The sequence below is a fragment of the Danaus plexippus genome (assembly GCF_018135715.1).
Source record: "Danaus plexippus chromosome 3 unlocalized genomic scaffold, MEX_DaPlex mxdp_34, whole genome shotgun sequence".
Lineage (NCBI taxonomy): Eukaryota > Metazoa > Arthropoda > Insecta > Lepidoptera > Nymphalidae > Danaus > Danaus plexippus.
The window spans coordinates 341,393-369,108 of NW_026869846.1; the positions used below are offsets into that span (position 1 = coordinate 341,393).

At 38.8% G+C, this 27,716-nt stretch overlaps 2 protein-coding genes across 4 annotated transcripts in view; one reads left to right on the forward strand and one right to left on the reverse strand.

Moving 5' to 3' along the window:
* LOC116776818 (ecdysone-induced protein 74EF) overlaps positions 1-27,716 on the reverse strand; it is a 100,084-nt gene that overhangs the window by 56,774 nt on the left and 15,594 nt on the right. For 2 of the 3 annotated variants that reach the window (XM_032670105.2, XM_032670266.2), the window contains exons 2-7: positions 25,010-25,088; positions 15,975-16,034; positions 3,151-3,233; positions 2,603-2,896; positions 2,243-2,494; positions 1,620-1,977 (exon numbers count right to left, since the gene is read on the reverse strand). In XM_032670105.2, coding sequence (XP_032525996.2) covers positions 1,620-1,977; positions 2,243-2,494; positions 2,603-2,677 — 685 coding nt within the window. In that variant the 5' untranslated portion in view covers positions 2,678-2,896; positions 3,151-3,233; positions 15,975-16,034; positions 25,010-25,088. The remainder of the gene's footprint in view (positions 1-1,619; positions 1,978-2,242; positions 2,495-2,602; positions 2,897-3,150; positions 3,234-15,974; positions 16,035-25,009; positions 25,089-27,716) is intronic. The other variant, XM_032670188.2, reaches the window with a different exon arrangement.
* LOC116778340 (U7 snRNA-associated Sm-like protein LSm11) lies at positions 5,851-26,795 on the forward strand. Its single transcript, XM_032672357.2, has 4 exons — positions 5,851-6,199; positions 12,847-12,956; positions 25,422-25,569; positions 25,710-26,795. The coding sequence occupies exons 1-4, from the start codon at positions 5,905-5,907 to the stop codon at positions 25,868-25,870; spliced, it is 714 nt and encodes a 237-aa protein (XP_032528248.1). The 5' UTR covers positions 5,851-5,904; the 3' UTR covers positions 25,871-26,795.

Genomic DNA, 27,716 nt, shown 5'->3' on the forward strand with positions numbered 1-27,716 from the left:
TGTAAAGTGAATGGAAATACATTATTCCATTTATGAATGTTCACTTTATTTGTTTTTCCAAATGCAACTGTTTGTTTAATAAAACAACGTTATGACACCAACTGTACGGGACGAGGAATCGTTCGGCGTCCACCTCCAACACCCATTAATAATTGATTATTTGAACTGTCTTTAATGAAACATTTATATGAACACAGCAGCTTGTTTGTTTGTTTGTTCGTTTGTATATATGTAATGATGAAACAGGATAATTATAATAAAAATGTTTAGCCACACGAGCGGTAACGAGTGTTACGTCTGAGAGTGCGTCATCGCGACTTTGATAAACGCCTCTTTCCTGTTATGTGTGTTGAGAGTGAGCACTTCGCTTTATACACTAGTGTGATGCTCGAAGGACCTTTCAAAATACTTGAACAGAGTGCTGTCCGTACTGGAGAGGCCGCGTGACTCCGCGCTGCCTTGACATACTGTACCATATAGATTTCGCGCAACCCTTCTAGGAAGCGACGTACGGACGATATTTTCCTATTAGTTATATAGTAACATAACGTGTAATATGCCGCGTTGAATCATACGTTCTTCAGAATTATTCCACTTAACCTTATTGGCGACCAAACAACAGTGACGGTATTTTTTTATTAAACGTATCTGCCGTCTGCCGCTCCTCGGGCCTCCGGGGACCTGTGAGCGGCGGAACAGGGGACGAGTCCTTATGAAGATCAATTAACGTAATGGACTGTTTAAAAAATGTATATCGAAACGAAAAGCACAATAAACAAGTTACCAAATTAATTAAGGAATCGATATAATTTTTAAGACCTCATAAGTAACGTTTGTACAAATAATAAACGCTGAATTTGTAAAGAAGTTTGCGAAAAGATAGCAAAAGCGTATTATATTGAGAGTTTGTATCGAGATAAGTAGCTATTAGAGAAAGCTGCCGACTTAATACAGCCTGTCATGTTTATTGAGCTTTCACTTCCGGTCGCGTGGGGGCGCCACTCGTACCGTTCAACTTATCCTATCTCGAGTACTCTATGATATTAATAAATGAAAAATGATAAGGGAACGATTCACGTCGACGGCCTGTTTTAATAGAATGTAGTATGTACCTAAGTCAGTCAATAGTAACATACTTCGTTAGTGGCTTCACGTGTGAGGGATTGATTGTTCAAAGAAATCTAAGAACAAATTCTAACAACGCGGCATTAACACGACACGCGACGCAATAAACCGGCGGTACAGTAATGGGTCTCGCTAGCTCTAGTGTATCGTAAGTTATAATTTTATGATTAGCTTTCTGGTAGCCGGCGGCTGACCGTTCGGTAAAAGCCGAGGAATCAGAAAGGAAAATCGCACTTCCTCAAGCGGAAATTGAAAGTGGATTGTGGTCAAGAGAAAACTGCATCGTAAATGAACAACCGGTGCATTGCATCGCGGGTGCATCTTGTGACGTTACTGCGAGCGCCATCTATTATTAGAATACAGAGACGGAGGCACTTCTAACTAGTGACATCTACCGCATCGATAGCAACTAAAGTTTCTGTTATATTACGTTTTGCTACTTGACAATAGGTGGCGCTGTAAACAATTCAAACAATGTACAATAAAATTCTTACCTTTTCCTCCGCCAGCATCGTGCACCTGAGGTTTCCCACTGGGCACCCGCTGCATCGGCGAGGCGTTCCCGTAGTTCATGCCGGTTCCGTTGTAGTCGGAGCTCATCGGTTCCTGCTTGATGCCGCTAGATGTCGCCGCCAGCTTCTCGGCCAGCAGCGGGTTAGCGGAGGCGATGTTGTATCGTCCGTTGTTAATATTGTTCGCCACCGCGTGGTTGATGGCGCTGGTCCCCGAGCGCAGTAACTGCTGCAGTCGCTGCTGACCGTTGTTGGGTAGCGAGAGCTGGCTGCTCTGCTGGTAATATGAATTCTGTAACTGACTGCTGGACGCAGACGACACATTGTTGTTCTCTTCCTGCTGGAATTGCAGAAAAAATTTTCGGTTTAAATAGATCGAGGAATAAAACTTTAAATATAAATATTCATCATTAGCTACATCTTTTACAATTTTAAATAACAAAAATAAAAGTGTGTATGTAAGGAGATTTTAAATTTGTAAATATACATTAAATATCTCCGAGTGGTGTGGCCAGCTCCCAGTATTCTGTTACTTGTTTCCAACACCCAGTATATTACAATACAGAGAAATAAAAGCTGCGAGTTTTTATATTTATGAACAGTACCTTTATTTCAACAGGGGGCGCGGCGGTCGCCGTGGAGTTTGTCAGATCGGTGAAGAAGGTGTCGAAGTTATCGAAAGCCGTCTCCCCCAGCTGTTTGAGGATGTCGTCCGGGTCGGCGGCCTCAGAGCCGTCGGCCTCCAGCGTGAGTCCGCCGACGAAGTTGGACAGCTCCGCCTGGGACAGCTCCCCCAGAGACGTGGCCATCTGCAGCTGCAGCTGTGTCGCCGTCTGTCCGCTCGCGGTCACCGCGTCCTGGAAGTAACGATCGGGTTCGTCTATATCGATACTAGGTGTCGCTAGTTGTACAGTCGTTTGACGTATCACGTGGTCGCTTCTGTGTATCGAAGCCGGGCGACTGACCTGAAGGCAATTGGAGAGATCGACCATCCTGCCCTCGTTCCCGGCGGACCACCATTCGTCTTCAATAAATGGCATCGCCAATGGCGCCGAGGCATGCGTCCCCGCCACCTTGCACTCGACACTCACACACTACTATAACACTAATAAATTCGTAAGGGTTTGGCCGTGTTCGGACGGATCATACATTATTCGATGTATCAGGTCTCTAGAACATGGAACATGGAACACATCGTATGGTGGTATCCTCGGCCAGGTTACCTCACTCCCCGCACCGCGCTCCTCTTCAACAGCGACCTGCGAATAAACAAACAGTAGGCTCTCACGCATTTCAACATGTCATCCTAACTGATGGGTGTGATGGCGTCCTCATGGACAAGGTGACGGACTCTCAAACCTTGTACTATACTAATCTTGGTTCTTTTAAGTTTATTATTTGACAAAGATTCTCTACAACTTGAAAACTATCATTCAGTATGACATTGTGTTTATGTACAGAGACGGTATGAGCAGTTATACTGCTGGTAGTGTGTAGTGTTAGTCGAGGTCACCTGGCGACGTCCCGATGTATGTCGAACCTGCGCTGATGCGGCATAGAGGCAGCGCCGCACCCTCGTCTTCAACACTCACCGCTCTGAAACACGACACGCGACATCACTACATGCGCCACGAACGAAACACAACAAAAGGGCCAACGTTAACTTCCGACACTTTCACTCCTGAAACGATTCATATCCTTTGTTGGATGGTCGGACTACATCCAGGGAACATGGCCCAATCTAATATATACCTAATGTGAATCACACCTCGGATGCGGAATGCCATAAAATACATTTCTGTGGAATTTAATATTACGATTTTTGTAAACGCACGGAGCAAGAAATAACAATTAGTACAACAATCGGCGGAAGATGAGGAGGCTGATGTAGAAAATTACTTCAAACAATATGGCAAAAAGTCGACAATGGAAAAATACTCTCACTGTAATTGTAGGCTTCTGTTAATACTTTTGTTTTATACTTCCTACTCACTTTCGTCTACATTGTCCAATTAATGGCACGCTGCTGTCATGTCTGTGTAATTATTACATCATTCACAATTCTCTATATCCAATGTTATAAAAGTCTAACGAGTTTTGCAGACCATATTATGGTATTTAGTGTGCTGTCAGTCTGCATGTCATACCTAGTATATACATGTTACATTATCTAAGACGATAGTGTGATATGTTTAAAATACAGAAACAGTCTTTAATTATATAAATTAAAATTCAATGCGAGATCACCTGTGAAAGATTGTTACTTAAAATTAGAATAATCGCCGAAACGCATTCAAACGGGAAAGTTAATTGTGCAATCGATCGATTTCACGGTAAGAGAAAAATTTACATTATTCGTATGAATTTTTAATTATAATACTGTTAGAGCGCTGTTACGTAGGAGAAAACTTGAAAAGTGAAATGAAGCTGGTGTCTATGTGAGATGGCGTGACTGGGACGTTGACTCGCCAGTCGCCGCCATTGCTGGTTGTCATGGTAACGGCGCGCGGCTCGCGGCTCGCGGCCTGCCTGTGTTACATAATGTTACGTTATGTTGAACTCGTTTGAATCTTTTTATAATATATCTCCCGCGATAATGCAGACGATAATATGATAAATACACGGATCTACATATAATAAGAATAAAAGAAAGTTTCGTAAACAATTAATTAATAAAAACGAAGGAATCACAAATCATATATAAAAAATATTGTAAATTCCTAATGATTAATCTCTTGTTGATGTTGATGAAAACCCATAAAATTAAAAACTTCTTCAATTCGATAAAAAGGAATAATGATCAGAAAAAAGAGAATGTGTACCGTTTACAAGAATTTTCTAATGAGGTATGTAGTAAACGCAAGATGCTGGGAAATGTGTGAGGCCGTAGATAGTCCAAACTTCGGAGGCTGACTCATTCGCTTTTTCTAACAGCTAGAATGCATTCTTGAATTGCTGTCGCGTATTTTAACCTAGGTTACTCGGTAACATTATTAAAGACCAATTAAAATATTATACAATAGAAACATTTGGAAAAGTTAAGACATACAGCCTGCAGCCATCATAAGAAATCAGTCACTCGATGACTTTCAAAAAGTTTAAATAGAAAATAGAAACATTTCTGATGTATGATGCATTCACGAAATCATTTGATTTTTCTATTTATTATTGTTAGATAATATTTTCATTTGTTTTTATAGTCTAACAAGTTATCTGATATACTTGCGAGAAACAGTTGGTCGTTCAGGCGAGTAAACTAAGCCGTAAAGCTGTGAAGGCAATATTTGTTTTAATAATTTTCCTTTCTATATAAATAAATTTTGTTATTTCATAATGTTTTTCCCTTGCTGCTCACGCATTAGATAGAGTCTAGTTAACCTTGAGTGGTTACTTCCTACTGCATACTACACTACTATGAAGACCTTGTTGTACACTATCGCAACATTGGCAATGAGTTCGACATGTCAAGATAATATTTAATTTATTACAATTAAATTATAAGTAAATAAAAATATTTATATTTAACAATATCAAATGTGTACAGATCTGTTACAGCGCCATCTGCCTTTGATAAATATATGATTAGTAAACACATTATCCATTTCAAATTATTTTTTTATTTTTGTTTTGTTTTCTGATTATTAAAATTTTCCACATCTCGTGTCATAGCTTCCTATTTAAAAATAATTAAATATATAAATTGAGAACATAAGATATAAAACAAAATAATAAAATAAATATTATTCTAGTCTGTAGCTTTCATAATGTCTGTAATTATATATACTATTAGAGTTAGGAAGAGCCTTCAACATTCTATCACGAGATCGCTATGACTGCAATGTCTGTATAAAAAACATGTTTCAACTTAAACAACCTATGAACATTTTGATTTATTTCTTGTTTGTTTAGATGCATTATTTAGAAATATAATCACTATAAAATATAACCAGGTTTAATGATAAACGACTAAATAAATAAATATATGTTGGAAAATCGAGTTAACTACTTTATATTAAAACAATAACGGCCCTTTTATGTCTGTCTTTGTTTTTACACTGTGCTAGAAAGAAAATTTTAATTTGTTAAAGGAATATTTAAAAAAAGAGAATTAATTTCAAAAGAATTCTTTCAAATGAATAGCAACAGAACAAAAACCAAACGCTACTCTCTTGTCAGTATGTTATTTGACAACTGTCAGCGAACTGTCAGTCTTAATGTTTACTATTAAGTACATATTTTGGTTTGTTGATATTTATAAAAATAGAAAATGTCTGAAGGATCTTCATCTGAGTCGGAAACTAGTGCTTGTAGTTCCAAATACGATCCCCTCAAGGCACTTTATTCAGAAAAACCCAAGTTGCCAGATAAAAAGGCGCCGATGTACGAGAATTTAGTTCAATACGAGGCCGCTTTGAAATATAATGATTCGCAAAGTTCTGCTATTATACCAGTGGGTCAAACTAAGCTCGTACAGCAGCGAGAAGAAGAGAAGGAACGAAAGAAGCAGGAACAGCAACGATTACTTGAAGAAAAGAATAAACAGCGCTTTGCACAATATGAAGGTACGTTTTGAGGTTATGTTTTATGATAGTTTTACTTCTTTATTTTATTGTATCATATGAATAACTTTTGTGGTTATTCTTATGTATTGAAAGATTTTCTTATAGTTTTTTATAATCTAAATATATTTCTTTAACATGCCTATCATTATATCAATATCAGAAACTTTGATGTTATAAGTGTTGTGAACAGGCTGAATTTCCTATTCTATACTATAACGCTATACTTCAGCTTTGTAATACATTGTGTGAAGATGTTGTTTAAACTTGTAGTTGACTCTTTACTGTGACTTAAATTTTTGTTCACCCTAGATGAATCCCGCAAAAATACACCGAAGAACAAAAATAGTCTCTTAATCATTATCTTTCATGTAAAATTGTAAATATTTTTATCGTTTCCTGTTTATAATAAGCAAGAATATTACTATCCTCTATACAGTTATATTGGAGGCCTAAAGTATTTCAGCTGTTATAGAGACTGATAAATAGATTGCCTTGCCGTCCGTGTGAAATGAAGTGGGTTTGTGTTTATTGGTTAGTGGGTAAGACTTTTATAATAATTGAAAATCAAAGAGAAACGAACTATATACCCACTAATAGATAATTCAGTATCCAAACAATAATTTGTTTTTTGTTACGAGTAACGTCATATAAATGTTCAAACTTTGATTGTGTTTTATGGTGTGTACAAGATATATATTACAGAACTAACATTAGTTCATTCTTGGAACATGTGTTGGAGACAGCCCGGTTAGGTTTGTTTCCGATTAGATTCGGTAGAGAGAGGAGCTTGGATGGTGGAGGTGAGCGTTTAAAGCATGTTAGATAGAGGCCCTTTAAACCTACACCTGGGTCGCAAGTCCCAGGCACTGTTGAAGCTCCTCTCCTTGCAATTCAATGGAGCCGGCACCCGCACAGTGAGTCCGTGGAATGCTGAGAGGTTTTATCTTGTCGTCTCTTAAAGCTCGGTTGTCAATTAGTTATTGAAATCAAGTTAACTGTAAACGTCAAGGTTCCATAATTAGTTTCCTTTCTTTGTTGTGAGGAAACCTTAATGTAATTGATTGTTAGTTGTTTACTTCATTTGCCATAGGATCATTTCAGCAATTCACATCATTAGATCTCTCTGTGCTTACAACATATTTTTTCTGATAATTAATTAATTACTAAGGATCCTTCTTCTAAAGAAGACATGATCAATAGCAGTTATAAAATCACCAAATAAATATACATTTATATTTTTATATATTTAGTAATTATTTTTTCTTAATGTACTTTCCGCTTCATGAAACTTGCTGTTAATTTTCTAAAGAATTGACTAAACTATGTTCCGATAGTTCGTAACATATCCCTTAAGTCAATTTGCTGTCAATGAGAATGTAAACCTGGTGCATGCTGATACTAATAGTTTAATAATCTTATTCTGGAAATGCAATACCGAAGCCAGTTTTATTACCGGCCAGTAATACCGCTCAGTGTGTGCTTCGCAGCAACTACCCATTCCAGCTCCCGCCGACTGACCTGTCCGCGTTCATTTGCAATAAAAACTATTCCCCGACGTCAGCGGTCGTTAATGAGCTGTAGTAGCGCAAGTATTAGAGTTTGCACAGTTAGGATCCAATCAACCCTTTCCCACGTGGTCAGGCGGGGTCACGCACGAGGTCACGCTAGGCCGTTCAACGCTCTGTGTCACCTACGGTCGTTCCCCTCCGTGCCTGCGCCTCTTCCACGTGCTATAATTCGGGAACGCATTGTATATTCTCAATCGGTTACAGAAATAGCTTTTGGCGTTTTATTTCGAGTAGGTGTAATAAAACGTAGCGGCCGTCCAAAGTTCGACATGCCGTCGGTATCTCTCCGAGGAACGGTACTCTGTCCTGGTGATTTTATATGTACCCCTTCTGGAGTTGAACTACATACATAGTAAATGTTATGTGAACTCTGATGTCGCGTGTAATGACTTACTAAGCTGTATCTTTTTGAACGTCTCGTTGACGGGTTTACAGTTAATGTATTGAGATCCTGTAGTTTTATACAATATATTATGTCTCGTGTTTACACCAGCCACCGGTCAGCTCCAGTTCTAAGCTCGCTAATAATTCTCAACAAGTGCAGAGTGGTTTAAATCACGCTTTGAATGCTCCCTTGTGTTCGTCTGACTTCGGAAAGATTGATGTTCAATCTGTCATAAAAACTTTTATGTGAGCAAATTTTGATCATCGCTGACATTTTTTGTGAGATTTAAATTTCCTTTTAGTCACTTGGAAATTGTTAGGTTGAGTGAAGTCGTAAAGAAAACGCTGGAAAACCAACTTCACATGATATCATGTTACACTTCTTTAGCATCACTGATGACGTTTGTGCTTCAGCGTTTAATGATGTTGTCTTAATAAATTAAGTGTTGGGTCAGCTTGTTAGAGACTTGGTTTGAAAATATTATACTCAGCGTTGTCATAAACTCATTGCATTAATTTTTACCATTTTAAAGGTTTCATATTCACATTAGCGTTTAGCTCTGTGCTCCTCCTCAGCCTCCAACTCATAAAGACGGGTGTTATAAGTTTGTCGTCAATGTTTGTCTGTCTGTTTGTTGTATCCTAGTTTTCAAACGGATCAACCAATTTCTCTGTGATTGGTTTTAGCAATTTTTGATTAATATCGAACCGACAGTATAGGAGTGTCAGCTTTATCCAAAATGATGTAAGGCATTTTTGGTCTCTAATTACCCAATTAAGTGCATCACGCGTGTGAGCATAATAAACAAGTCTGTAGTTTTTTAATTCAGGAAAAAAACTATTAGTATGTATACGTATTGCTTGATGTGTGGACATTTCATGTTCGGAGCTAATGAAACTATGCAGACAATCGTCACCAACCACGCTCGGACTATTATATATATTTAACAATGTATCATGAAGTCTCCGGAGAAGCTGCAGACGGTATTGCTATAGCAAAGTCTTCATCCTTTTAAAATTGTCATGTCCATAACTAGGAACTTTTTTATATCATACTGGTAGCTCACAATCAAATTATTTGCAAATTTTCAAATAGCCCGTACACATCGCAGCTCTAGTTTGACATCTGATGATTTCCTTTATTACGGCTCCTTTGGCTGATAACCTGGTAATTTTAATAGTTCTCGTATTTATGTTGGAGATTGTTGGATTGAATGAAGAGATATTGAACACAAAGTCTTAGTTAAATACCTAAGTTACACCATGACCAACATAAAAAGCAAATTGCCTAGGAAAATAATCTCGACAGACTCAGCTCGAGTACTGCTTAGGTTGTTGTATTAAAGAATGCAGTTCAGATGTTCTTCGAGCATCCAGCAAGCGGTTCTGGCTGGGTGACGTATCGTACTAACAATGGCGTCAGCTATTTGCATGGCGCCCGTGACCCGCACGCGGCCTTGCCTACTACACTGTTTATCGCACAGTTGTAATAGATAAGAATTTTATTTAAAATACACTCAGTAATATCGTGCTCCCGCTCGTTGGCATAGAGAGAAGAGAGTTGGACAAATGGTATATAGTTTCGACCATTCAGTTGACGAAAATGGAGTTTGAAAGTTGAACGGCGACTGCGTAAGAGAACGCACAGCCGGCCGTGGGTTCTCAGACTATTGGATGTATTTTATGCAATGGGATATTATTTGAGGCTTGCGATCGTATCAAATGTTTAATTACAATCAAATCCACAGCGAGCGATAAGGAATCGAATCTCAAAGTAAAGTCCGATCTAACGCAACATCGCCTTGTTGTAGATCGCGTATTGAAATGGAAACCACGATTGGCGTGATCTGAGAGATCTGAGAGATCGCGAGCCAGCTCCGTGAAGCGATTCGATCGATATCACGGTAATTAATTTAATGATTTCGATCTCACTGACGCCGGTTGCGTAAAATACGTTTGTAACGCGACAACTGACGGTTCATAAGGAATCTGTTATGTGCTCGGTCATCGGAGCGTGAGTCGTCTCCTCCTATATGGTCAATGCTTTAACCTCGCTGGAGTTTCGCGTGGCGTGTTGCATAACCGCTTTCCACGCGAACGGGACGGCTCTGGAACATCGGTCGTTGACACCACATATTCGATGTCCTTTAAAAAACCACCCACGAGCTCAGTTTTCTTGATGTGTTTTTTTTTGGGATAACTCGTTTCCTTCAATACGTTTCGAGCTTAATGAATTCTGAAATTGGAATGCACTTAAAATTGACTTGACGTTTTCGAAGAAGACTTTAATTATGATACAGATGGCTACTTTATACACAAGTCGTATTGCTAATGTTTTGATATCCGTGTTTTTGTTTTACAACGGCCAATTTGATAAAACTCATCGAAATATATAACAATGAAGTGGAAAAAATTTCAAGCGACGAGAGAGGGCGACACAAGAACTCTCTATCCGCTGTTATAATTAGTTAACCATCGTTATTTTATGTTTTATATAATGTGTAAGAATCGGCAGAAGTCTGAAGACTTCCAGCCCGTAAAGCAAAAGACGGAGCGACATTTGAATGAAAATTATGTAAGAGAAGAATTTACCCTCGATACGAAACTTCGTCCTAATAATACATCAGTTTTAATATTAGATTGCGGTTGACAGGAACAGATCAACACTACCGTTCAAATATTTAATTATAACTATTTATTTTTCGAACGTGAATGAAATTAAAATCTGTAAAAAAAAATATTTTAATTATTTAGATCACGAATTTTTTATTTGATATCAAGGAATATCTTTAGTATATAAACATGTAGAATGTGACGTCTCATAGTGTTGGGATAAAGGCGATAACGGATTATAAGTACCGTGTAATTAAAAATGAATGAACTCATTTACATATTACATCATACAACAATAGTAGCGTGTATCGGCGAGCCTCACGCCTGACACTCCACGTTTGCGCGTGCGCAGACGAGATCCATCTTATCCGAACTATATTTGTGTGTGCAGATTGCATTGCGCTCCTTCAAATGTTCCTTAAATTAGACCCAGTAGGTTAGGAATACACTGCAGTTACGATGACATTTTATAAAAATTATAATAATATTATAATTCATTTGCCGTGTCGCCTTTAACATTATTAGTGTAATATATTGCTCATTCCATGTACTGTGGGTATATTTTTTTAATCCGCGCTCAAATGTATCATATAATGACGCTATAGTCTTCGATTGTATAAATAAGCGGAGGCGCGTTTCGCGCGTAACGTTCCTTTCCAACAGTCGTGATGTCGATCTGTTTGTTATCTATTAATTAAAACATGTAAATGGGCACGTGCTACTACGTAACGAGTACGAAACGGAACGCAAACGGAAGTGATGCAACTCCTTTCGGCGCGCATCTGTGTAAACATGGCGCGTTCTGAATGGCGCGGTGGCGTTTCCCGGCCGGCCGACGACCTGCCTCGCGTCGAGCCCCGAACCCCGAGCCCCCGAGCCCCGGGCCGCCGGTCACCGCCCGCGCCCGCAGATACCACAGTGAAAGTAATTCGCGAGCGGCGACCGCTCGCGAGCCGAGTCTCGACTAGAGTCCAAGACATTTATTATGCTGTTACGTCCGACGAAACAATTACATACATGTTATTTGTTTAATGTATACAGATTACAGACCAAATGCACGACAACGACTCGCCATACATATTATTAATATTACTATCGCGATGTTTTCGCGATGAGATCTTTGACCGAGTCGACCGACGATTGTTCCATTATTGATGTCTCCCGAACCGATCCTTACGTTACGTATTTTTTTTTCGATTCTCTCAAATAAGTTTATTACTCGTCGTATACTAAAGGTTGATGAATTCGCTCTGAGATCAACGACTCTCGAGAAATGAAAAACACCTGTGGAAATAATGAAAATAACGAACGAGGGGAATTTATATGAAATGAATTCTCCGCCTCGGCTCGAGTATCTGCTGCATACATTAAAAGTGAAACCATACCTTAGAAGGGTTTTTTGAATTAGGTCGATAACTATACATTGTGTATAAATATTTAAAAAAAATAATTGAAGGCAAACAAGATTCGAGAGTAAACGAATATAGTCTAAAACAAATACTTGCGTTTCCATTCAAATAGCATTAGAGTAGAATGATTTGAAAGAAGTACGAAATAATTATAGGTAATTTTTGGTAAGATTTGCGTTAGTCATGTCTATTGAAATTAGGATAACGTTTGAAAAATAAACTGCCAGTTATTTGTTTATCTATGATATGAGAAGAGAATCGACTAAAGTTCATATAGCTATATATAGGGTCGTTACATTACATTCAATGAACAGCCCTAACCTCCGTATTGATTCTTATACGTCACACTGACAGACTTAATCTTAATATTCGCAATTTTGGTACATTTGCTACAGGTGATTTATGATCATTTTTTTAATGTCTTCCCACACAGACTGTCAAATGTTTTCTAATCATTAAAGACATCAAACAACCAGCTATATTGTGTTCCCATGATAGCCACATATTAAAGTTTACGCGGACGCTACATTGTGTAATTTAATTATAATAACTTAAGATAATTCTTCGAGAGTTCCTCGTTAAGTTGCTTCGCCCCTAGCGACTGATGATGTCTCACTCAGCATATTTTCTCTGCTCAACTGTTAAGGTACGTTCATGTGTATGTTTATTTCAGTACCGGTTCGGAAGGAGAGGCGAGTGAAAAACGTACTCACTCGTATAGAGGGTATCCAGGGACCCCTCGCCGCTCTCAGGGATTGCGTCGACTTGGAGTTAAGGATTAAGGTAACATTATGCAGATCATTAAATATATATTAATAAAAAAATATTTTTTGTCTTACACGTTACGACTATATCCTGACGTTCGTCTAACGTGGGAGTTTCTTCCTAATTAATTCAGAGTAAGCACTCTTTCAGATATACTTTACTAATTATATAAAAGTATACCATTGTTTCTGATAAATCCGATTAACTACAGCACAGCAACTCTGCGAGGGCGTCTTCTTAATTGTTAAACAACAGCGCCCCGTCCATAGACCGATACTTCATCCTCAAAGTGATCCAACAATAGCGGTATCATAACAAAGCCACCAAATAGACGAACCGCTCATTTTCTGGCTACAAAGGGCCTTTGTGTATCTGGCTGTCTTCCAACGAGGAAGACTGCGCCGAAATAGAAACTATGTGTGCTAATGACTTCAGGATATAGACGAATGTGCAAGTGGACGCACCCAGACCCTTCACACTTCACACACAAACAGCTACTCGCTGACTAATAGTTTGTAGGTGGCTTTAGTAAATTTTAAGAAGAAAATGTTACAAAAAGTTCCTTCAAACTTCATTAAATGGTTTACTACTAACACTGTCTTTTTACAGTAAATGCTTAACTTTGTTAACGACTTTCAAGAAAATATCTATCTATGGTTTATTTGTTCAACAACTCTAGAAGTGATTATATTAAAAGCAGACATCGTATATTTACGTACAAATGATCGTCGCTTGCCAAGTGACTCACTAGAAAGGGCTGAGGAAGAGCCTTGCTCGCTCTATTAATGGGGTTGTAATCTCGTCTTTATGTATTTCATAAACTAAACATCTTATTCTATGTGGTAATTACATTTAAATTTTGCGTTTATTTTGAAAGTTATGATATAAATAACTTTACAATGAGCAACGCTATAGATTGTAATCACAGATTTAGATATTTTTTGCATCTTTTGATTCTCACTCACTCACTCTGCTTCTCTCTCTCTTCATTACTTTGGTTTGTTAATGTAGCTGAGGATTTTTTGCACGTCACAGACCAACACCGAGTGTCTCCTTAACGTCTCTATTGGTTGCAGTCCGCGCCACTCATCGTTTATGCTTGTGTGTTTTATTCCGACTAGACCCTGATTCGCTGAATTGTGTCGAATTTTCTAGATGATGTTGTTTATGGGCGATCGCTTGTGGCATTATGTTCGGTGTCGACAGCGACAATACAATACGAATGCTCGATGAAAGTTTGCTGTTACAGATAAACAAAGAGAAAGGGAACGAGCCGAGTTATTTTGTGCTATAGAGAAATCGGCTTCAGCACCATACGCCACGGAATCAGCCTGGCTGTAATAATTTCCCATTTAGCCGCCTGTGTCTCGTAATTTATAGCGTGACCCATATAACAAAACGATTTCCCTGAATCCGACTCCGACGTCCGAGTCGACCACTCGGACAACTTAACTGTAGGAGACATATCTTCCACGCTCTGTCAGCTGCAGCTAATGGCGAGCTGTGTCCCACAATGCTCATAACTCCAGCTTAAGACGTCCGCGGCAATATTTACGAGCCTTTATAAATCATTTGTCTAGTATTTTTGGATTATTGCTCTCGTGGATTTAGATTTATTGCTTCGAATAATGTATCGCTTCGATGTTCAGGCGAATGTTGAAATGAGTGGTGCGTTTAGTTTTTCTTTCGATTCTGGTCTTGCGGTAATGTTGATTGAAATTATCTCTAATCCTGAAAATGTATGTATTTTATACAAGTCCAGACGTTTTTATTGGGATATCTCCGTAAGTAAAGCAATATCATTCTCTTTGAGTAACTCATACAAGAACATTTAATTCTCGTTAAGCCATGCTACTCTTCCTACTCACAGAGTGCTTGAGACGGCCCATTCTGCAGGGTTTTAACGGAATGCATTAAATAACAATCGATGGAAGATTTGTGACTGGCGCGATTCCCACAGTAGCCGTTACAAAACAGTCTCGGATCAATTATAACATTTCATAATAAATAATGCTTGAATTAAAAACAATTTTTTACTGTTGCATTAATATTAATTTAGATTGCTTGTAACCTTGACGCTGTACAAGCTATCTCATTGCCGTTTCAATTGGTGTGTGTGTGTGTTTGTGTGTGTCTGTGTATGTGTGTGTGTGTACTAACAAGGGCCCGCTAGGACGAGTCGCGCACGACGCAGCACTCCGTCTCCTACTCCTAGATACTTCCTCGTATATAATACGTAGGTTTATCGGTCGTTAGTTGTTTTGGTCGCTCGCCTTGACAGATCGAATATTTCAGTAGATAATCGTTGATCGACGCAACCCTGAACGTTCGTCTGGTTTTATTTGGACTTGTTTGAGATAAGATACTGTATCGGAGCGAGTGTTATTGTTTATTTAAACAAAATAATGAGCCTTGATGATGTTTTGGTGGAATCATTCTAACGAGTTTAGTATGTTATGTATAAAACGTATACGAGTACACTGGATCCGTATAGAAAATTATTTGTTTTTAATCTTCAACAATGACTATAATTCTTATATTTTAAACTCCGTTTGTAGTTCTCTAGACTGTTCCAGTGCTCGATCTATAGACCTCTGTGATTCGCCTCACACGTTACTAAATTTTGATAGCAATTTATATGTTTTCACAGTGACGTAGCTTCGTTTCTGTCATTTAAAAGGACATTTATTTGGCAAATGACACAATAACCTAATCTCGTGAAGTATTAAGAGAGTACATGTTATTGTATCAGTTACCCCTATCATATAACCTTGCAGGTGTTCACCCCGAATTCTGTCCCTCAAGGTCGTCAACATTCAGACTGCTCCGTGCGTCTCATTTACTTCACCGATGTGTCTCTTGGTGTTGGACCTGTTTCAATAGTTTTTTTTTCAGGCGACTGTTTTGAGCCACTTTTAAACAGCGGCCGTAATTATCGTATTTAAAGAGTGTCACCTATCAGTGTTTTAATTCCAGTTTGTTCCTCAGTCCAAACGGTTCAATCAAATATGTTTAAGGTATGTTTGAAATACTCACTCGCTGTCGCAGCTTTCAGCGATCATGCGCAAGCCAACACTACTGGCCCCTGGACATTATCTGTAAACAGAATAACTGATAAGTTTTTCTTTTAATCGACTTTAAGAAGCTAATTCTCAAGGCGATTATTATTTTTCTTGACGCTGCAGTTGATGGCAGTAAGTAATAAATTTGTTTTAATAATAAAAATGTAGTGTACAAATAAGTGAGTTCAGAGTTTTGTATTGTATCTTAGTTAATACAATGAGCCATCACGATAATTACCTAACCTCGCCTTTATCGCTTCGTCTTTACCTTGCGAGGATGACTGAAACTTTTAACAGGTTGAATCTAGCTAAAGATACTACTCATTGAGTGCTTAAAGAATGTATTGAGAAGAGAAAGAGAGCGGGAAACTGTTTAGGTTCGACAAATATTATATTTAGATTCAATTGAGGCAACAATGTCGTCTATGCAAATGTCGCAAGGATCCTCGTTCCTCATCACCAAGTGCATACAAAAGGCAAGATCTAAGATAATGTTACCTATTATATTAACATATAGTAGAGAGGAAGTACAGGCGATTTGAGAAACTCCTTCACGAAAGTCGTTTAAAAAGTCTTTGTCTGTTAGCGAGGTTTCATGTTGTGTGATATCGCCACATAATGTTTTTTATCGTTGGAGTAATCTACAAGGCTTCTGGAAAAAGCAACTCGGTTTAATGGTTTCAATAATGACGTAGCACGCGAGTGGTCGGTGGTCGGTGTGGTGGTGTAGTGGTGCTGGTCTGTGATGCATTCGGCCTCGCGGGTAAACACACGCTAGATAGTGCTAGACAAAGACGACGCGAGGTCATGAGCGTAGCCTTGTGCGGGTGCGGGCGCGCACGCTTCCGCCTGTCGACACTCGACCGCGGCCGCCGAGCGCTCAGTCACCGCTTACACGTCCCACTATATGCACGCCGATACGCCGATACGCCGATACGACACTTACTAAATATTTAATATCCGACCCTACATTCATCTATTACATATTTTCATTGTAATTGTACTCTCATATAAAAAAAAAACCTTTTCATTAACACTGTAAGGCAATGTTTCACCTTGAAATGCGTTTTTATAGCAGCAAAAAAATATTGCTCGTACGTGGTATAACCTTGCTTTTGCACCTTCACTATTTTTTTTTGTATGAAATATATAATATTAACAGTTCGAAATTACAATAGAGGTCTAAATTCGTTCAGCTTAAGTTACAAAAAAATTATTCTTAATATATGTAAATGTTAAAACTATGTAATGTTTAGTCGAATGATTTAATTTATTTAAGGACACATTTTACAGTCGTGCGACTCACTACGTCTATTAAAAGAGAACTACGCGTGCGACGTATGATATGAGACACTTTAGTTTTGTACAGAAAACTCCCTATAAGATAGACTGGCTCCCTCCATGATAGATATATTTCGTTGACTACCGTAGTTTCATGCTGACCTGTATTTTTTTATCGTATGATTCGTTGTGTACTAGTCCGCAACAAAAGAATATGAAGAAATTTAAAGGCTCATTGTCAGCTGTGATGTTTTTTGGCGACATCAAAATGGCGCTCAATGTCATCGACAACTTAAGGCAAAAAGTTCGGAAGACACCAGTGGCTTAATAGAATGATTGACATTGACCTTTACCCACTGGCTCCGGACCGAGACCTTGCGCCTGGAAACGTGATGATAAGGACATCGTTATATCTTATTTATTACCTGATAAAGGGCTCGCCCTTGTCGCCTATCTCGGAGGCCGCGCTTTGATTCCGGTTCGTTTTTTGGACTAAATTTCACGCATGGCTGACAATTCCGCCTGATCTTCCTTCCTCATCAGATTTAAGTTCAATGTTCAAAGTTTTTGGTTGCAATGATGATAAAGAACACTCGTTCTTGGCATTAAAAGTTCTCGAGCGATTTGTTATATTTTATTTTTCTTTGAATTACTCGGAGGCCTCAAGTGACTGAATCACGGTGGTATTTTCAACCTGGTTTAGTCATAATGATGTTTTAAAGTATTCCATTAACATACGCGTCCAGTTTCCTCTTGGAGATATGACAGACGAAACTCATCCGCCATTTATTTTTATAAAAGAAGTTGCTTGTGTTTTTCCATCTTAATTTATTTCGCCTCCGTCGAGCTCAATACCACCTATAATAAAATGAAATTTGTATTTTATTACTTTAATCGTTCGAATACAACCAATTGATTGCTTTTTTGACGGTCAACTGATCTGCAAAAAGTGCGGAAGTCACGGCCTATGCGCTGTAATTCACTTTGTGCGTTGCATGCAGTCATTGCCAATTCTCTGGACGATTCCATAACAGTTGAACTTTATGAGTTACAGCCAAGGCAACGTTTTATGTTTATATTAAACATTAATCGTGAACGCTCGAGACCTTCTATCATTTCATATAATGGCTTTGTTACAGTTTTACTTGCGTGTTACGACAAACGCTGAATAACTAATGCTGAAACGAAACAAAGATAGTTAAATCGAGAAAAAATGTAAGTGCCAAATAAATGGCACTCTGGATTAGCCAAGGCAATGTCAACTAAAAAATGTGACAAAAACAAGTGTCCGTGACCGTGGCTTGCCGAAACTGAGAGTGTCAGATGTAGAACACGACTTGCGCGAGGCCCGACACCAGACACCAGACAGTCGACAGTCGACAGTGGATACTCGCAGGCCGAAATAGACGGTGTCACGATGATCGTTCACCTCTGATTCCTTTGTTTTATATTTAACATTGACCTTTTAGGGTTGACTCGTATGTTAAAATTACACGCAAACGATAACACGCTCATTGAAAGGGAAATCACAAGCTGATATTTATTATTATTGTCCTCTATGCGACGAACAGCTTTAAGTTACATTTATATAAAGGGAAAGAGAAAAAAGTGCTGTTGTATCATGTATGGAAATTCGCGCGGGAAATTTGTTTCGTTGATGTCAGAAAAGGCGATATCGTGATAACTTCACCTCGGCTACTACGATACGCTTCCGTATGTGACGTCACCGTTCACTTTCACTGAGACGACTCGTGGGGGGACAAACCACCTGACTTAGACACTATACCATCCACTGGATCGCATACTTCATAAAATTCTGCCTTATGTGCTATGATTTAAGATTCAAAATTCAGGGTCATGGAACCTTCAAATTTTGACTCATCCTCGTACATTCCGTTTAATTGACACCGTCTGTGAATGACCGTAAGGTATAGTTTACAACGGTCAGTGTGTCCCTGAAGGCCGTCCACACTAGGTCTCCCGTTGTATACTTTCTATAGCGGTCAATGGTCATCGTGTTAGCGTTTGAGTGTACGATTTCGGTGTTGTCAAGGTCGAGGTTTTTGCTCATCGAAATACTCCGTTTGTTTGTTATTTAATTAAATAATACTATTTGATAAATAATACAAAGTTACATCTTACAAAACCTTGTACTTTGAGGCCCATTAATCTACTCATTGAGTTTTTTAATCTGTGATTATAACATAAAGTTGAGTGTGTTTGCTTTATTTTGTACATAAATTGTTGATTTATAAAATCGACAGTGTTCAGTTCAGTTCAATTCGTAACTTGTTGATGTAACGTTAGATATGTTCCGATGCGCCAACGCAGCGGGACTTGCATATTTTGAACACTTTCTCTTGGCACTCGTGGGACCGTCAGGTGTGGAGGTGTGGAGTGTCTGTTGGCGTCGTGGCTCTGCCGATGCCTAATGTTTATACATCTCAACTAGACATGATATAATTTTAGAACTCAACCTGCCACACGATGTGATCTCAAATGATATTATGTATTTCAATAGTTGTCGTAACTATACTCGATACATCAATTCTCTTATCACAATAGACTCTAACCAATACAAAATTAAACATCAAAATATAAAACAAAAAATATGCTGAACCCAAATTAGTCTTACTTTGATTAACGTGCTGTTATGAGAATTTTTATTCAGGCAATTTTGGATACCTTTCCTGCTTATAACTGACGAAGTCTCTCGACACAAGAGTTGCTAACACGAGAAAGTCTTAATATTATTTCATGGTGCTGAAGGTTGCGATGTCAGCGGAGTTCCCAGAGAGTGAGGTGATATATGAAAAGATAGCCGTCGAAATAAATAAGCAATGACTTCTATGTAAAATGACTAACATATTACAAGTCAAATAATGAATAGTCTGATCAAACCAAGACGTCCGTGGTGTGTTCACATGAGAGGGTCCTTTGCCTTGCGAGTCGTTCACGGCTCCAGTAACCTTAGACTGTTATGAAACCACCACATTTTCCTTACGCGCCACAGCAATGCAAACAACGCAATTATCACGCACGACCGAAATTCAACTCAACGCTTTCAGATATAAGGCCTAAACTATATCGTATCGAATCACTAAGGAAATACAATCAAATATACATTTAAATGGAGGTCGTATGGTGATTTAATTTGTAGGCTATTGTCGGTGACTTCAGTTTTATTATTCAGTTTTCGTCATTTTATTTATTTAATTAATTTTCTAGCAGTTGTCGACGTTTATTGTGTCATGAAGCAATGAAAACGCTATAACTTGACATGGATCCAAGCTCTCGTAGCGATAACAATATTACAATATCAATGACGATGACGTCTTTCTGACAATACTCAATTCATATATCTATACAAAAATGTTTCCCGCGTGCTCCAGACGTCATGATACACTCGCCTCTCCTTGGGAGTCCCAGTATATGTGACAGCCAAACGTACGTTAAAATAGACTACTGCTTCAGGCAGGCGATATAAATAGCTGAATGTGGGCCTGAGGCGAGCAGCTCTCGAGCTACCTTCGATAAAGGTTCCTTACAAACATGTTCATGTAAACTAACCTCAAAAAGCTTCGACACTCTGCGAGTTCGACGGCTTGTTCAAAATTGTAAAGTGTTTTATTTTTGGTTCAAAGAAAATGTACAGGAATATTGAATCAAACATTAGTAATAATAATTCTATTTGGCTCGAGGTATCAAGGCGAAGGGCGCTGGGCGAGGTCCAGTGACGAGTCGCTTATTACGCTATATGATGTAATCGTCTTATTATTGAACTGTTCCTAGCGCGACTCGAACCTTGTATGGAAAATGATACTCGCCTCGTCCTCACAGTCCGGTAGGTACCGCCGTCTTCCAGATCATTGTCATGGCCAGGCCCAGTCGAGTCCGAGTGTATGGTATTTGAGTAATCAACTTTAAAAAGCGATGTATTATTTATCATTGAAGTGTTTTTATCAGATCCAATCAGCGCTGACCTCAGCGATAACATGAATGTCCTCTAGTCGCAGTTAATGGCTTTAATAATAAACTACTCCACTTCCTCGTGGCGACACCAGACGTACTCCGTCAGGGCTATTTCGTTCTGTTGTTGACACCGGGATCTATGGAATGTTCCGATCGACCGGATCGCTTCACAGAAAACACTTTTTGTATTTGACGAAAGGCAGAGCCGAAGTCTAACTGGCTTCAATAGATACACTAGGTCCATTGAAGGGCTCCGTTCTGATGCGATTCATTTGATGTTTATTTATAGTCCATTGCGTCATGCGTCCCGCTCATTGCTGTGGGAATGATTGTAGGAAGAGCATTGAGATGCAATTTTACAATCATCGTCGGGACACTGTCGATTATAACAGCTCCAGGTGAAGGGCCGCCCACTCTGAGGTCACATCTGCCACGAAGGCTGACTGGACGTTGTTTCATTGGAAATTGCCTTGTTTACCGCAAGCCGGGATTTACTATGCATGCGAGAGAAAATCCGTTACCTCCAGTTCTCACTTCCTCGATTACTCTTTATAAACTTTTGTTAATATTCTATTGTATATGATGCGCTGTCATATTTCTTTAATCTCTTTAAATAGTAAGCAACTTCCTACGAAGCTTTACCACTAATCATATATATTAGCTGTTCCAAACTTATTCGATTGTCGCCAAATTTTATTGATTTCTATTTATGGCTTTGCTTGACGATGAAATTCACAAAACCAATACTAATGAATCTTTGTAAATTTCCACCAAATAAAGTTGTCTCTTCGGTTTCTGATCTTCATAAAGGGTGTAGTGATTGTTTCAGAACGATGCAGAACGTTGCATTTATTATTTCGCTTACTTGTTCTAGAATATTCCTTGTACAGTTATAGCTTGACCATGATTTTTTGGAGGCCAATAACAAGTTAATTTGGTTTTAAATTGTTTTGATTTAGGAGTTTAATACACACGAGCGTATAGTTATTATATTTAAGTAATAAACTATATGATTTACGAGAGACGCACGGTGAGGTGCGGTTTGCTATGTTGTTGCGGTGACGAGTGGAGCGCCCTCGCCTCCGACCTTGCCTGGACAACTTTCCACCCGGAAAACATCCAGCCTTATCACTCCGCGCCCTTTTCGGATACTTGTTTCTCGTTCGACTTTTATTGAGAGTGAGTCTATTCGCTAATGGTGCAGGGGTCGGACAGCTGTTCATTGTTATCACCTAAACTTAGCATCCTCATTATGCGGTGCATCACGATACGTGGAACGACAATTTATTTTTAGCAAAAGCATCGTGGCTAGACATTGAAACTATTTTAATTAAACGAAACAAAATATCTTGAGAACTATTAGAACTATTTAATTATTCCATATATAATTTTCTTCAACAACAAGCAGCAACAGTTCAAGTGACAGGCGGGCGCGGTGTCGCTACTTTGTACCGATAACAAGATGTCTTGAATGATTTTATTGTTTGTGTTGTGTTACGTTTAACATATAACCTTCGGCGCGGATTTAATTAGGCGTCGCTATGTACGTGATACTGAAGCTAAGTAAAACGTATAACACAGCGAGCGAGTCACAGCGTTACACGATAAACGTAACCAAATATCTGCTGAGAAGAGACGACGGGTCTCGTTTGAGGTGAGATTCATTTTCACGATCGACCTAAGGACGTTCCTGGACAGACTGTACTATGCCTCATTTCAATTCGCGGCCCGTATGTTAATGTCTGAGAGACCTTCGTCGCGGCCAACTCGATTCGTGAGCACCGCCCAAGGTTCCGCCGGATTCGGCTGTTTATATATAGATGTAATAATTTTCCACTATATAATTCAAACGCGGGTTAACCGGTACTTAAGGAAAATCATCTGGAACCGTCTTCAAACTTTTCGTCAGCATCGCTTGTCACGTAGTATCCGGTCACTAATATTATCTGTTTATAGTAAAAATCTATATCCTTGTTGGTCTTGTACTAGAGTTAACGTATTCTCAAACTTACGGAGGTTTTAAAAATATATTTGTTATTATTTTTCAGTTTTGTTTTACCGAAAAATGATAACAACCAAATTAAACGTATGAGTCCGTCGCAAGAGAATTTTTTATGTTTCATGAATAAAATATATGACTGTTAGTAATTATTAATCTATTCTTCTAAGTTCGTTATATTTCACAATGTTTCAAACTTAAAAGCGTCAATGTCGTGTCATTGGTATTTTTGTTTCATGGAAAAAAATAAAGTTTTTTGTTTTTCTCAGTAGTAATATAGCTTATATATATAAACATATTAAATTATGATTGAAATATATTAATTTATATTTAGTTAGTTTCTGTCTGTTTACTAAATAGCATTTACCAGTTACCCGACCACACTATGCAAATAAGAAAACGTGAAGAGAATGTATTCCAAAATGTATTCATTTTAGTTATAGTATTCAATATTTTCACTTGATTCGTTTCAGGTTTGTTTTAAAAACTCTTTCTTACATTTTTTTCTTCTTCTACATTTTCTTTATAATGAATAAAACGTAGTGCCTCAAATCCGACACCATACACAGTTACGAGATCTGGTTTGGAGCCGGCGTTATTAGCGAGGACAGTGCCAAATAGTTTCTGCTGAGGTTGCACCAAAAATGTTTAAAACAACGTTTACTACTGGTCTCTAAAACTATAACTCTATCTTACACTCAATTGTACCTATATATATAGAGGTCTATACTGCTCGTCGTCTTTACTATTTTGAAAGAAAAAAAAAACTGAACCTACCTCCGCAAACCATCATTTATATAGTATTTCTTTCTATTCAATATCTATAATATAAAGTGATTTATTTATTTGTCTTATAACTCTAACTCTGGACCGATAATATGTAAAGTGTTTTATTTCAATTCCATACCGTCTCGCGTCTAGACGACCCATGAATGCAGTATAGTGTCATAAATATAAAATAAATTAATTGTTGTATACATTAAAAAACTTCAGCCTCTATATAGCACCGCGCCAGAGGATGAGGCGCGATACAAAGCCGTGTTCATAACGATTTAATGATTGAACAAATTGAAAAAAATACACAAGCCGTCTGTACACAGCCGTAATTAAATTCTATCGGCGCGGCGCTTGTGACTATAATGGACAGTTAAACAACGTTTTGACCTTAAAATGTTATTTAATAGTAGGAAAATTATAATATTTCCTCCACGTTATATCATCGCTGGATGATTTTGAAGTTCAATTTGTATCGAAATTATAAAAAAAATAATAATATGTGGAAATAAAGAAATGATTTTGTTAATCTACTCTTCAGAGTGAGTTGCCTTCGTATTAGTAAAGGTAGGTGGAGTGTTGTGACGGCTGTACTTAAGTAACAACACGACGGCTGGTGTGTAGGCTTCATCACACTCGCACCACGTCTTTGTAGAAATAAGTAAATTATTCAATAATTTATATCGTTAGATCCGCACTCTCGACACACCGTGTTAGTTAAAATATTTTGAGCTGATGTCTTACAACAAGCATTAGTTATTTTTTTTAATTTTGCTGGTTTGCTTTACTGTTCATAATGAATAACTTTCATAGCACTTCATTGTACACCACCGACAAAGGATCGCACGATTTCCGTCATCATTAAAATTTGTTTATTCCAAACATAAAATAAAACTAACAAATTATTTTGTTGTAATCAAAAGCCGTCAATTGTTTCGTTCAGGTCTAACAGCGTCCCAACTATATGTCTATACAATACTCACCGTACAATAAACTAGTAGTATACCGATTGGAGGGTAGGTTTAAACTTGAACACATCTGGCAGTGGCTCGTTGTCAATCACTGCAACAGAAATACCTTATGTCAGAATAAATACAACCTGCGACAACAGATCGAAATCAATGATTTTACTTTTCATTCTAATCGGGAATCAAGTCGTATAAACAATTGTTTGCCAAAAATAACGCAGAATTCATTTGAATGTAAAATGTCTTTAATTTTCATTGCAAATATTCCTAATACAAAACGTTTACAACATAACACGTATCAATTAGTTTTATTAATGAAAAACTTAACGGAAAATATATATTTTTTTATAGTGTTCGATTAAAGAGTCGAAGTCAAAGGAACACGTGAAGTGAGGTCGGTAACAGAACGCCACTTTTGATTTCGCAGGTAATAACGAGACACGCGACCGGCGTCCGGGGAGAACTCTACGGGACCCTGGTGGCCTTCGACAAGCAGTGGAACCTCGCGCTACGTGACGTGGTCGAGGTGTGGCGGAGGAAGGCTCCAGGGAAGAGGAAAATACCACCCGGGTTAGGTGAGTGAGAGACAGCGTGCGGACATTGCAGCCACGGCATTAAAATAAAATGCCCCCTACAAACTGGAATGTTTGCCTTCAATCTCTGAACTCTGAAGGAAGTACTATTGTTAAGATGTTATTTCGTGTTGTTTGTAAAGGTACCCCAGTACAGAAAGGTACTGCGGCCGCTATATCGCCTGTGCCAGTGGTGACGGAGACTCCGTTGGGTGGCGGCAGGTGGGAGTGCACCAGACACCTCCCCCAGATGATGGTACGTGGGGAACATGTGGTGTTGGTGAACGTGGTGGAGAGGCGGTGACGTCACCAGGATGACGTCACCGTAAGGAACATAGGGACAAGGAACATTGTCGAGTCGTTTTATAGTGTTTCACTATTTACGTAAAAGTGGAGTGACCGGCAACAATGTTGTAGGATCGTAGAGGTCGCGTCAGGTCGAAGTGTTGAGCGTTGAGACCTGAGATACGTTCCTGTGACATATGACAGACAAACAACACCGCTTGAACTATATGTAGCAGCTTTTTATATACAGCGCAGTACTGAGGGTCGGAACGCTTTAGACGGACTCGCTAGGTATAAATAATGAAATATGCGATGGCCAATAAGAAGAAAATAAAGCGACGAGGTGAAGTTAACAAGTAATACTATCTTAAGATACATTATATCGCATGTAAGACGCCGTACTCCTTGCAGTATCACAGGTTCTCTGAGGATGTTCCAAGTTTATTTTATATTAAATTACTTGGTTTCGTTGGTTTACATTTTCCCGTACACAATGCGCGTGTGACGCGTCGGCCTCTCGGACGCCGCGGTTCATGCTTTAATATAAATATTTATGCGGCGCTGATCGTTTGTTGTCTCACGGAGATGCCGATACCTGAACTTCTTTTTCTCATTATTGTGAAGCTGATCATTGATCGCAATGAATCCACACAGTCCTGCCATGCGAAGGCGTCTGGTGCTCGGACGTGTTATACAGAAAGAAGCAGCTGTGGTGTTACACGCTTGCTTGTGGATCTGCGGAGGGCTAAGAATGATCGTCGAGCTACAGAGCAGACATTAAGTTATTAAGATGAATTACGTCTATAAGTCTTTCGTTTACTATTCACTTACAATATTATTATTATTACTATTATTCTGTTATTAAATTAATATTAGTAATAGTGCTGTGGAGTTACGATCCGAGCAGCAACTCTTGTATGTTAATATATATACTGTGAAGTCCGTGTGAGTTGTTTTTTTTATTTGAGAACATTGTCCTTCAACCCCCAGAGCTATGTTAGTGAACGGTCGTGGGCCGCCGAACCCGATCTGTATTGTGTCATAATACATAAAAATAGACTAGCTACGAACATTCATTATTATCTGTACGTCTTCTGCTTGTACATTATTTAAACTATATTCACGTCATATTGTTTGCGTCACCTGACACGCTGTGTTGCGTTTAAACACAGAGTTACATCCCCGCTAACGAAACTATTTCTATTTATCTTTAACTCTTCAAGAGATGGGATACTAAAGACGTCATTTAAAAATCATAGTTCCATACATCAATATCCGTCAGCCCTTCGACGGGTGAGTTTTTAAGAAAACTGAGTGTACGGTGTGAGATCTATAGGACCGCGTGCTGCGGGTTGCGGGCCGCGGGGTGCGGGCCGGGTGGGGAGGGGGGGTTGGGTCGATGTACGGTCGCCTTCGGTCACCGGGGAGCGACGGCCGCCTGAAAATGGGAAAACAATCGCCGCGAACAATGCGTGAGCTTCCGCGTGCGAGGGGCTGAGAGATTTCCCTCACTACGCTATGTAGAATACGACTCACAACTATTAGACTCGGACAAGAGTCGGTGGACACGTTGTGGAATATTGTTTAACACGACGCCTAACACAGGTTACACGAATGTTGAAGGCCGAAAATGAACGCCCAGCATACTACAATACGTGTTAAGTGCACTTCTGTTCCATAACCTGCATCCGGAATGATCTTTAATAAGTACTGAATTACTTTAGATATTCTTTCAGCGTCACCATACACGTGTAGTATGGTAATAAATTGTTTTATTCGTGTGATGAACCCTGTGTTAGTTTAAAAATCATTAGTTCCCTTCTCATCTCTCGACTCTGAGCTTGTGATCTCGTTTTAATCGACGG

Coding starts and splice junctions, on each gene's coding strand:
- LOC116778340 (XM_032672357.2), top strand. CDS start 5,905: ATGTCTGAAGGATCTTCATCTGAGTCGGAAACTAGTGCTTGTAGTTCC. Junction 6,200..12,846: donor GCGCTTTGCACAATATGAAG/GTACGTTTTGAG, acceptor TGTTTATTTCAG/TACCGGTTCGGAAGGAGAGG. Junction 12,957..25,421: donor ACTTGGAGTTAAGGATTAAG/GTAACATTATGC, acceptor TTGATTTCGCAG/GTAATAACGAGACACGCGAC.